Genomic DNA, 12,482 nt, shown 5'->3' with positions numbered 1-12,482 from the left:
CAACTAAGCTAACTTTTTGTTTAACAATTTGCTTTCTGAATATTGCTACAATATACCTTTAGTCATCAAGGGAAAAAGGTCTGTAGGTTTATAAACCAAAAGCAGTGAAACATTGTCAGGTTTTTCTTTTTGTTTTGTTTTGTTTGAGAGATGGCCTGGCTCTCTTGCCCAGGCTGGAGAGCAGTAGTGCGATCACAATCACGGCTCAATGCAGCCTTGACTTCCCAGGCTCAGATGAGTCCCCAACCTCAACCTCCTGAGTAGCTAGGATGACAAGCATGTGTCACCATGCCTAGCTAATTTTTCGTATTATGTAGAGATGGGGTTTCACCATGTTGCTCAGGCTGGTCTCAAACTCCTGGGCTCAAGCGATCCACCTGCCTTGGCTTCCCAAAGTGCTGGAATTACAGGTGTGAGCCACTACATCTAGCACCATTGTCAGGGTTTGATTTGTTTATTTCCAGCAACGTTCTACATAAGGTGTGATGTGATCTGCTTTTAAATGGTTAGGTTTAGATTTCATTCCTACTTTCATTTGGTTGCATGAGAAATTCTAAGCACATACTTTTGTGACACAAAAGATTCTCAGGAAAGTTATTAAAAAGTTGGATACTAAAAAGAGTAGATGCAAAGATAACAAGAAACCTTTAGCTGCAGTCGTATATGGAACCAAGCAGTTTTTCTTTTCTTTTGTTCTTTTTGAGACAGGGTCTCACCCAGGCAGGAGTGCAATGGTGCAATCATAGCACACCACAATCTTGATCTCCTGGGCTCACGCAGTCCTCCCACCTCAGCCTCCCGAGTAGCTGAAACTACTAGTGCATACCACCATGCCTGGCTAAATTTTTAATTTTCATTTTTGTAGAGACAGAGTGTCGCTATGTTCCCCAGGCTGGTCTCGAACTCCCGGGCTCAAGTAATCCTCTGACCTCAGCTTCCCAAAGTGGTAGGATTACAGGTGTGAGCCACCACGCCAGATCTAGTTTTTAGTCATTTTCTAAAAATAATTTCTGGGATTTAGAATTTCCCATCATTTTTGCTTCTACTTTTTTCTCAGAGATCTCTTTAAGAAAATGATTAAAAAACCATTCGGTTTCATGTAAAAGTACAGCTAAAGCTGACTGCAGAAAATATGCTTTGCTGTTAACCAAAAGCATGAGAAACATTTGAATTTCAGATTGCATGAAAGAAGTGGAGACAAAAGCTTCATCAAGTTTTGCTTTTAATTTGTGAAAAATGTTTTATAAACAATTTACAACATAGAAATATGAGCACTCCGGGAAAAAAAGTCATCAGACAAGGAAAAAACAATTAGTTGGTATGTTTATTTTCTTCATGGAAATGTCTTAATCAGAATCATATATCTTAGGTTGCTTTTTTTTTAAATGTGAAGATTTTGTTAAAGTAGGATTATATCATTTATTTGCATTAAAAAAAATATTTATGGCTGAGCACAGTGGCTCACACCTGTAATCCCAGCACTTTGGGAGGCCAAAGCAGGTGGATCACCTGAGGTCAGGAGTTCGAGACCAGCCTGGCCAATATGGTTAAACCCCGTATCTACTAAAAATACAAAAATTAGCTGGGCATGGTGGTGAGCACCTGTAATCCCTGCTACTGGGGAGGCTGAGGCAGGAGAATCACTTGAACCTGGGAGGCGGAGGTTGCACATTCTCATCAGCATTTATTGCTTGTCTTTTGGATAAAAGCCATTCAAATTGAAGTTTTGTAGTTTTGATTTACATTTCTCTGATCAATGACGTTGAGCACCTTTTCATATACCTGTTTGTCATTTGCATGTCTTTAAAGAAACATCTGTTCAGATTTTTGCCCATTTTTAATCTGATTATTAGACTTTTTTTCCCTATAGAGTTGTTTGAACTCCTTATATATTCTGGTTTTTTACCCCTTGTCACATGGGTAGTTTGCAAATTTGTTTTTCCATTCTGCGGGTTGCGTCTTTCCTTGACTGTGCAGGAGCTTTCTAACTTGATGTGATCCCATTTGTCCCTTTTTGCTTTGGTTGCCTGTGTTTGTGGGGTACTCAAGAAATCTTTGCCCACTCCAATGTCCCAGAGAGTTTCCCCAGTGTTTTCTTGTAGTTGTTTCATAATTTGAGGTCTTAGATTTAAGTCATTAATCCATTTTGACTTGATTTTGTATATGGTGAGACATAGGGGTCTACTTTCATTCATTCTTCTGCATATGGATATTCAGTTTTCCCAGCACCATTTGTTGAAGAGACTGTCTTTTCCCCAGTGTATGTTCCTGGCATCTTTGGTGAAAATGAGTTTACTGTAGGTGTGTGGGTTCACTATTGGGTTTCTGCGTTCACTCTTCTGTTCCATTGGTCTACATGTCTGCTTTTATGCCAGAACTATGCTGTTTTGGTTACTATAGCTCTAGAGTGTAATTCAAAGTCAGGCAATGTGATTCCTCCAGTTTTTTGTTGTTGTTGTTGTTGTTTCATTTTGTTTTGTTTTGCTTAGGATAGCTTTGACTATTCTGGGTCTTTTGTGGTTTCATATAAATTTTAGAATTGTTTTTTCTATTTCTGTGAAAAATATCCTTGGCATTTTTATAGGGATTGCATTGAATCTGTAGATTGCTTTGGATAGTATGGGCATTTTAACAATATTGATTCCTCCAGTCCATGAATATGGAATATCATTCCATTTTGTGTGTGTGTGTCCTCTTCAATTTCTTGTATCAGTGTTTTATAGTTTTCATTGCAAAGATCTTTCACTTCTTTAGTTAATTCTTAGGTATTTTATTTTATCTGTAGCTACTGTAAATAGGATTACTTTCTTGATTTCTTTTTCAGATTGTTCTCTGTTTGCATATAGATATGTTACGGAGTTTTGTATGTTGATTTTATGTCCTGCAAATATACTGAACTTATTTATCAGTTCTAATAGTTCATTGGTAAGAGTCTTTAAGTTTTCCTAAATGTAAGATCGTGTCGTCTGCAAGCAAAGATAATTTGACTTGATCCTTTCCAATGTGGATGCCCTTTATTTCTTTCTCTTGTCTGATTGCTCTAGATAAGACTTGCAGTGCTATGTTGAATAGCAGTGGTAAAAGTAGGCATCCTTGTCATGTTCCAAATCTTAGCGAGTAAAGCATTTCAGCTTTTTCCCATTCAATCCAGTACTAGCTGTAGGTCTGTCATATATGGCTTTTATTGTGTTGAGTATGTTCCTTCTATACCCAGTTTTTTGAGGGTATTTATCCAGAAGGAATGTTGAATTGTATCACATGCTTTATTTAGCATCAATTGAATGATCATAGTTTTTGTCCTTCATTCTGTCGATGTGATTTATCACACTGATTGATTTACATATGTGAAATGATCCTTGCATCCCTGGGATAAATCCCACTTAGTCATGATAGATTATCTTTCTAATGTATTATTGAATTCAGTTTGCCAGTATTTTGTTCAGAATTTTTGCATCAATATTCATCAGAGATTGGCCTGTAGTTGTTTTTTGTTTTTAATGTGTCTTTGTCTGGTTTTGGTGTTAGGGTAATACTGGCCTTGTAGAATGAGTTTGGAAGTATTCCCTCCTCTGTTCTTTAGAATAGTTTGGGTAGGATTGGAATTAGTTCTTTGATAGAATTCAGCAGTGAAGCCATTGGGTCCTGGGCTTTTCTTTAGTGGGAGGCTTTTTATTATGGCTTCAATCTTACTACTTATTATTGGTCTGCTCAGGTTTTGGATTTCTTCATGGTTCAATCTGGGTAGGTTGTTTGTATATAGGAATTTATCCATTTCTTCTAGATTTCCCAATTTATTGGCATATACTTGCTCATAGTAGCCACTGCTGATCCTTTGAATTTCTGCAGTATTGGTTGTAATGTCTCCTTTTACATCTCTAGTTTTATTTACTTGGGACTTCTCTCTTTTTCTTAGTCCGGCTAAATGTTTGTCAATTTTATCTTTTCTAAAACCCAACTTTTTGTTTCATTGACGTTCTGTATTGTTTTCTTCATTTCAATTTCATTTCTTTCTGCTCTGATATTTATTATTTCTTGTCTTCTACTAGTTTTGGGTTAAGTTTACTCTTGCTTTTCTAGTTCTTTAAGATGCATCATTAGGTTATTTATTTGAGACGACTCTGTTTTGGTTTTTTTTCCTTTTTTTTAAGAGACAGGGTCTTACTATGTTCTCCAGGCTGGAGTGCACTGGCGTGATAATCTCTACTCACTGCAGCCTCTGCCTCCTGGGCTCAAGTGATCCTCCTGCCTCAGACTCCTGAGAAGCTGGGATCACAAACATGCACCACCACCACACCTGGCTAATTTTTTTGTATTTTTGGTAGAGACAGGGTTTCACCATATTGCCCAGGCTGGTCTAGAACTCTGGAGCTCAAGTGATTCATCTGCCTCAGCCTCGCAGAGTGCTGGAATTATATGCATGGGCCACCACACCTGGCCTCTCTTCTTTTTTTATGTAGGCACTTGTAACTATAAACTTCCCTCTTAGTACTGCTTTCACTGTGTCCTGTAGGTTTTGGCATGTTGTGTTTCCATTATCATTTGTTTCAAGAAATTTTTCAGTTTCGCTCAATTTCTTCATTGACCCACTGGTCATTCAGGGGCATACTGTTTAATTTCCGTGTGTTTCTATAGTTTCCAAAATTCCTCTTGTTGTTGATTTCTAGTTTTATTCTATTGTGATCAGAGATGATGTTTGATATTAATTATTTCAAATTTTTGAATATGTTTTAAGAGTTGTTTTGTAACCTAACATGGTTTATCCTTGACAATGATCCATATGCTGACAACAATGTGTATCCTGTGGCCATTGGATGAAAAGTTCTGTAAATATCTATTAGGTCCATTTTTTCTATAGTGCAGATTAAGTCTGATGTTTCTTTATTGATTTTCTGTCTGAAAGATCTGTCCAGTGCTGAAAGTGGGGTTTTAAAGTCTCCAGCTATTATTGTATTGGATTCTCTTATCTCTTTCTAGCTCTAATATTTGCTTTATATATGCGTGCTCCAGTGTTGGATGCACATATATTTACAATTTTTTTTTTTTTTTTTGAGATGGAGTCTCGCTCTGTCGCCTAGGCTGAAGTGCAGTGGCGTGATCTCAGCTCACTGCAAGCTCCGCCTCCCAGGTTCACGCCATTCTCCTGCCTCAGCCTCCCGAGTAGCTGGAACTACAGGCTCCCACCACCACACCCAGCTAATTTTTTGTATTTTTAGTAGAGACAGGGTTTCATCCTGTTAGCCAGGATGGTCTTGATCTCCTGACCTCGTGATCTGCCCACCTCAGCCTCCCAAAGTGCTGGGATTACAGTCGTGAGCCACCGTGCCTGGCCATATTTACAATTTTTATATTCTCTTGCTGAATTGACCCTTTTATCATTATATAATGACCTGTGTCTCTTATAGTTTCTGTCTTGAAATCTATTTTCTCTGCTGTTAAGTACAGCTACAAGTCCTCTTTTTTTGTTTGTTTCCATTGGCATGACATATCTTTGTCCATCCCTTTATTTTCAGTCTATGTATATCTTTATAGGTAAAATGTATTTCTTGTAGGCAACAGATCATTGGGTCTTTTTAAAAATCCATTCAACCACTATCTTTTAAAGAGTTTAGACTGATAAGTAAGGACTTACTCCTGTTATTTTGTTATTTCTTTTCTGATTTTGTGGCCTTTTTCCTTTTCTTTCTTCCTTTTAGTGAAGGTGACTTTCTCTGGTGATATAATTTAATTTCTTTTTTACTTTTTGGGTATCCATTGTATGTTTTTCAATTTGAGGTTACCATGAGGCTTGCAAATACTATCTTATAACCCATTATTTTAAGCTGATAACAACTTAAGACTATTTGCATAAACAAACAAGCAAAAAGAAAACTAATAACTCTACAGTGTAACTTTGTCCTCCTGTGTTTTAACTTTTTGTTGTTTCTCTTTATATCTTATTGTACTGTCTGTCTTGAAAATTTGCAGTTACTATTTTTGATTGGTTCATCTTTTAGTCTTTCTACTTATAAGAGTAGTTTACACACCCCAGTCACAGTATGATAATATTCTGTGTTGTTCTATGTACTTATTATTACAAGTGAGTTTTGTGCCTTTACATGTTTTCTTATTGCTCATGAACGTCCTTTTCTTAGAGATGGAAGTACTCCCTTCAGCATTTCTTGTGGGACAGGTCTGGTGTTGATGAAATCCCTCAGCTTCTATTTGTCTGGGATGGTCTTTATTTCTCCTTCAGGTTTAATATTTTCACTGGATATACTATTCTAGGGTAAAAGTTTTTCTCCTTCAGCACTTTAAATATGTCATGCCACTCCCTGGTTCTAAAGTTTCTACTGAAAAGACTGCTGCCAGACATTGGAGCTCTATTGTATGTTATTTATTTCCTTTCTCTTGCTCCTTTTAGAATCTTTTCTTTATCCTTAACCTTTGGGAGTTTGATTATTAAATACCTTTAAGTAGTCTTCTTTGGGTTAAATCTGCTTGGTGTTCTGTAACCTTGTCCTTGGATATTGATCTCTTTAGGTTTGGGAAGCTCTCTGATATTATCCCTTTGAATAAACTTTCTACCTCTATCTACTTCTTTACCTCCTCTTTAAGGCCAATAACTTAGATTTTCCTTTTTGAGACTGTTTTCTAGATATTGTAGGTGTGCCTCATTCTTCTTTTTTCTGTTGTCTCCTGACTGTATTTTTAAATAGCTTGTCTTCAAGCTTGCTAATTATTTCTTCTGCTTGATCAGTTCTGCTGGTATGAGATTCTGATGCATTCTCAGTATGTCAATTGGATTTTTCAACCGCAGCGTTTCTGCTTGATTCTTTTTAATTATTTCAATCTCTTTATTAAATGTATCTGACAGAATTCTGAATTCCTTCTTTGTGTTATCTTGAATTTCTTTGCGTTTTCTTAACTATTTTGAATTCTGTGTCTGCAAGGTCGTATATGTTTCTCCAGGATTGGTCCCTGGTGCCTTATTTTAGTTTGGTGAGAACATGTTTTCCTGGATGATCTTGATGCTTATGGATGTTCATCAGTGTCAGGGTATTGAAGAGTTGTATTTATTGTAGTCTTTGCTGTCTGGGCTTTTTTGTACCTGTCCTCCGTGGGAAGGCTTTCCAGGTATTCAGAAGGATTTGGGTGTTGTGATCTAAACTGTATCTACATTAGGGAGCACCCCAAGCCCAGTAACACTGTGGTTCTAGCAGACTCTTAGAGCTACTGCTTTGGTGGTCTTGGATAAGATCCAGAAGAATTCCATGGATTACCAGACAGAGACACTTGTTCTTTTCCTTTACTTTCTTCCAGACAGTCTCTCTCTCTCTCTCTTTGCTGGACTACCTGGAGCTGGAGGTGGGTGACATAAATACCCCTGTGGCCAACATGTTCTATCTTTTTAACACTTCCATCCATGTATATTATAGTTAAAATGCTTATTTATGTTTAATGATAGATTTCAGATTGCAGTTAATCTGAATGTGGAACGCTATGCCCTGGTATTTGGAATCAACACCTTTATTGCCTTGGTGATTCAGACCATCATGACTGTGATTGTAGTAGATCAGAGAGGGCTCAACTTGCCAGTCAGCATTCAGGTAAGCTGCAATACTTCTGTTTTCAACTAGGTAACCTCAAAAGTTTCTCAACCTTACAACAAGCAATATTTAAATTTCTTGAGTTCCTTGGTTAAGCAATTAAAAAATACATAATTCCTTAATTATCATATTATAACACACCAAGTAGGTTTTGAGCAATAATTGCAACTAGGACAACATTTACATGGATAAGGCAGGTAAGAAGTAACCTCAATGCTTAAATTTATTCTTGGAGACATTGAATGTAGCATTGCACCAGCCTCCAAACAAAGACATAGAGACAGATCAATGAGTTTTAGTGTTTTTTTGTTTTTCTGTTTTGTTTTGTTTTTTACTATTGATGATAGTAGCTATGATTTTAACCCAAGCAACCTGCTCTAAAGCCAAGACTCTTAGTCACCGTATTGCTTACATCTTCTTATTTGATCTTGATTTCTTACTTGATAGGAGAGTATTGTTCAACCTAAATAACCCATATTAAAAACCTGGGTCTCAGCTACCCCATAATCCAAGCAAACCAACAGTATTATGATGTATTATCATTGACATAGATGGTCATATTTTATATGTGGCTAATTATTTGTTTTTCTCCAGTTTTTAGTTTATGGGAGCTATTTTGCAGTAATTGCTGGAATTTTCCTAATGAGAAGCATGTATATTATCTACTCAACCAAATCCCAGAAGGATGTACAGAGCCCTGCTCCAAGTGAGAATCCAGATGTGTCTCACCCAGAGGAAGAGAGTAATATCATCATGTCAACAAAACTCTAACCTCATTGCAACAAATGCAGCAGTGGCTTTCAAAGTTATGCAATAATAAGGAAGGATTTTGAGATGGGTGGCATATGTTTTGCCATAACTTGACATGCTTTGCAAATCTGGATTCCAATGGGCCTTTCAAAACCACAACAAAACCTCAGTTTTAGATGAGTTCTCTATGTGACCAATTTTGCTGGATGCAATTGACAGGACCCATCATCATAATTAAACAACCCATATTGGGGACCCCCTGTGACTAGTAGCAGCTGGAAAATTCTGGGTTTTATCACTTGTAAGGACATGCAGATGGCGTGGAACCAAACCATAAGAAAACTCCAGCCATCCTGGAGTTGATATTCACCATTTGTGAGGAGAAGTACTAACTGGACTGACCCTATTGCTTGGCTTAAATACTTATTTGATCTTACCAAAGAAGTCAACACATGGGACCTTTTTGTCACAGGAGCCATTTTCTTTCCTCTCCTAATAAGTGTATTTCTGTTTAAGTTACAGTTCTCTAAGAGAATTACAATGTTTGTCCCATTTCTAAGGGCTCCTCTTCAACTCTAATAACAGCATTATTCACAAGTTATGATTTGATAGTATTATTATTTAATTTTTTAATGATTATTTTCCATTTTGTGCTCTGAGTTTTGCTGTTGAAAGTCTACCTCAAGAATAGCTTCAGATCCTCTTGTGTATTTGCAGAATACACAAGGGCATTTCCCAGTGGCCTGGGAGAGGCAGTGAGCCTTCTCTCCACCACCATATAGAAGTGTTAATGCATCTATGGGCCAGGTGCAGTGGCTCACTCCTGTAATCCCAGCAATTTGGGAGGCCAAGGTGGGAGTTTTGCTTGAGGCCAGAGGTTCAAGACCAGCCTGGGCAACACAGTGACACCTGACTCTACTAAAAAATTAAAAAATTAGCTGGGCAGCGTGGTGTGTGCCTGTAGTCTCAGCTACTTGGGAAGCCATAGTGGGAAGATGGGTTGAGCACAGGAGTCAGAGGCTGCAGTGAGCTTTGATTGCACCACTGCACTCCAGCCTGGACAACAGAGTAAGACTGTCATCCCTCTCCTCCCAAAAAAGAGCACCTGTGTGATGTCTGTCTAAATTAGGAAAACTTAAAGGAGATTTCTAGAAGTATTAGAAATAAGAAAACACTGATGGAGGGAGTGGAATAAAACACCTGATTTTGTTTTGTTTTGTTTTGTTTTTTGAGACAAAGTCTCACTCTCTCACCCAGGCTGGAATGCAGTGGCGTGATCTTGGCTCACTGCAAACTCCACCTCCTGGGTTCAAGCCATTCTCCTGCCTCAGCCTCCCAAGTAGCTGGGACTATGGGTGCACACCACCACGCCCAGCTGATTTTTGTATTTTTAGTAGAGATGAGGTTTCACCACGTTGGCCAGGCTGGTCTCAAACTCCTGACTTCCGGTGATCTGCCTGCTTCGGCCTCCCAAAGAGCTGAGATTACAGGCGTGAACCACCATGCCCGGCCAAAACACCTGATTTTTAAATGGTAGCAATTGTGCTAAATAAAATGTGTCAAAATTTTAAAGAGTTGTTAACATTTTTTGATGAATTCTGCTGAAAATTATCTGAACATACCTGTTTTTTGAAACTTCAAGAAACTTCAATAAGGGATGCATTGAGCAGTCTGACAGTGAGAATAAAGAATGCTGAGTCAAGATTTATATTAGGACTGGCAGCTGTGGCTCACACCTGTAGTCCCAGCATTTTGGGAGGCTGAGGTGAGAGGTTAATTTGAGGATAGGGGTATGAGACCATCTTGGCCAACATAGCAAGACCCTGTCTCTAAAACAAACAAAAAAATTTTTAATTGCATTTTGATATGGTTTGGATCTGTGTCCCCACCAAATCTCATGTTGAAGTGTAATCCCCAGTGTTAGAGGTGGGGCCGGCTAGGAGGCAACTGGATCATTGGGGTGAATCCTTCATGAGTAGTTTAGCACCATCCCCTCTGCTGTTCTCATGACAGCGAGTTATCGCAAGATCTGGTTGTTTAAAAGTATGTAGCACCTCCCCGCTCTCTCTTTCTCCTGCTTTGGCCACGTGGAGATGCCTGCTCCCACTTTGCCTTCCACCATGAGTAAAAACTCCCTGAGGACTCCACAGAAGCAGATGCTGCCACGCTTCCTATGTAGCCTGTGAGGCAATTAAACCCCTTTTCCTACAAATTATCTAGTCTCAGGCATTTCTTTATAGCAATGTGATAATGGACTAATATGTTTCTCAAGTATACTCCTCTCCAAATCCCCAAATTCATTCACTGGACTAAGATCCAGCCCAAGAATCAATGCACTCACTTAGTGGAGAAAACTAATAACATTCCTACTTACATTAAAGGCAAGGAAGGAATGGCCGCTATTCTTCTTCTTCTTTTTCTTCTTTTTTTTTTTTTTTTTTTTTGATAGAATCTTGCTCTGTCACCCAGGCTGGAGTGCAATGACACAATCTCAGCTCACCGCAACCTCCGCCTCCCAGGTTCAAACAATTCTCCTGCCTCAGCCCCCTGACTAGCTGGGATTACAGGCGTGCGCCACCACGCCTGGCTAATTTTTGTATATTTAGTAGAGACGGGGTTTCACCATGTTGGTCAGGCTGGTTTCAAACTCCTGGTCTCAGGTGATCTGCCCGTCTCGGCCTCCCAAAGTGTTGGGATTACAGGCTTGAGCCACCTCGCACCCAGTCTATTATCCTTCTATTTTAACTTATTATTCTGGAAGCATTAGGCATCACAATTAGACAAGCAAGAAAAATCAGAGGTCAAAAATTGGAAAGGAGGCCAGGTGCAGTGGCTCATGCCTGTAATCCCAACACTTTGGGAGGCTGAGGCAGACAGATCACATGAGGCCAGGAATTGGAAGCAAGCCTGGGCAACATGGTGAAACCCTGTATGTACTGAAAACAACAAAATTAGCTGGGTGTGGTCCATGCCTGTAATCCCAGCCACTCGGTGGCTGAAGCATAAGAGTCACTTAAACCCGGGAGGCAGAGATTGCAGTGAGTTGAGATTGTGCCACTGCACTCCAGCCTGAGTAACAGAGTGAGACCCAAAGGGGACAAAAAAATGCATTATGATTCATTCACATATTCACCTATAACAAAATTAACTGCTAAAAAATGAGGAAGATTTTTAGTGACACAGAACTCTAAGAGCTCTACTATCAAGTGGAAAAAAGTCAAGCACCAAAGTAATAATGAACGCGGCAACTCAGCATTTGTATAAAAAGGACAAAAATATCTGTATTGGCTTATATATGCATATAACTTTTCTGAAAAGACAAATGAGGCCTGGCACGGTGGCTCATGCCTGTAATCCTAGCACTTTGGGAGGCTGAGGCAGGTGGATCGCTTGAGTTCAGGAGTTCAAGACCAGCCTGGGCAACATGGTAAAACCCTGTCTCTACAAAAAATACAAAAATTAGCTGGGCATGGTGGCTTGCACCTGGACTCCCAGCTGCTTGAGGGGATGAGAAGGGAGAATCGTTTGAGCCCAGGAGGTGGAGGTTGCAGTGAGCTGAGATTGCGCCACTGCACTCCAGCCTGGGTGACAGAGTGAGACCCTGTCTCGAACAAACAAACCAACAATCAAACAAATAAATAAATAAACAAATGAAACTCATACCAATGATTGCCTACTGTGGAGTAATGGGAAATGGGAGGGAGACATCACATTCTCATGGCGTTTGATGCTTGCACCAAATGAATAACCCACCAGTAAATTAAAATACTACTTTTACAAAAAAGCGTTTAACCTCTTGGGAAATAAATTCTTATTGAAGAATGAGGAGCTGGAGATTTGCCATGCAACCATTATGATGGTTTTATATTTTTGGCAATGTGAATGGATTACTAAATGTGCATTTATAATTAAAAGGAAGAAACAACAGAAGAAAAGCATAAGTAGGCCTGGTCAGGCACCATGGCTTGTGCCTGGAATCCCAGCACTTTGGGAGGCTCAGGTGGGAGGATCGCTTGAGCCCAGGAGTTTAAGACCACCCTGGGCAACATAGTGAGACTCCATCTCAAAAAAATTAATAATAATAAGTAGACCTGACATTGAAAAATTAAATTAAAATTTTTTATTTGGTATCTCAGTAATGAAAAA

General features: G+C 39.0%; 1 protein-coding gene across 2 annotated transcripts in view; it reads left to right on the top strand.

Annotated features, from left to right (window-relative positions):
• SLC19A3 (solute carrier family 19 member 3) overlaps positions 1-12,254 on the top strand; it is a 34,345-nt gene extending 22,091 nt beyond the window's left edge. For both annotated transcript variants that reach the window (XM_024243471.2, XM_054549916.1), the window contains 2 exons: positions 7,445-7,586; positions 8,181-12,254. In XM_024243471.2, coding sequence (XP_024099239.1) covers positions 7,445-7,586; positions 8,181-8,357 — 319 coding nt within the window. In that variant the 3' untranslated portion in view covers positions 8,358-12,254. The remainder of the gene's footprint in view (positions 1-7,444; positions 7,587-8,180) is intronic.
• The last annotated feature ends 228 nt before the right edge of the window (positions 12,255-12,482 follow it).

Source organism: Pongo abelii, chromosome 11 (assembly GCF_028885655.2).
Source record: "Pongo abelii isolate AG06213 chromosome 11, NHGRI_mPonAbe1-v2.0_pri, whole genome shotgun sequence".
Lineage (NCBI taxonomy): Eukaryota > Metazoa > Chordata > Mammalia > Primates > Hominidae > Pongo > Pongo abelii.
This window is presented reverse-complemented; position numbering and strand designations above follow the sequence as displayed.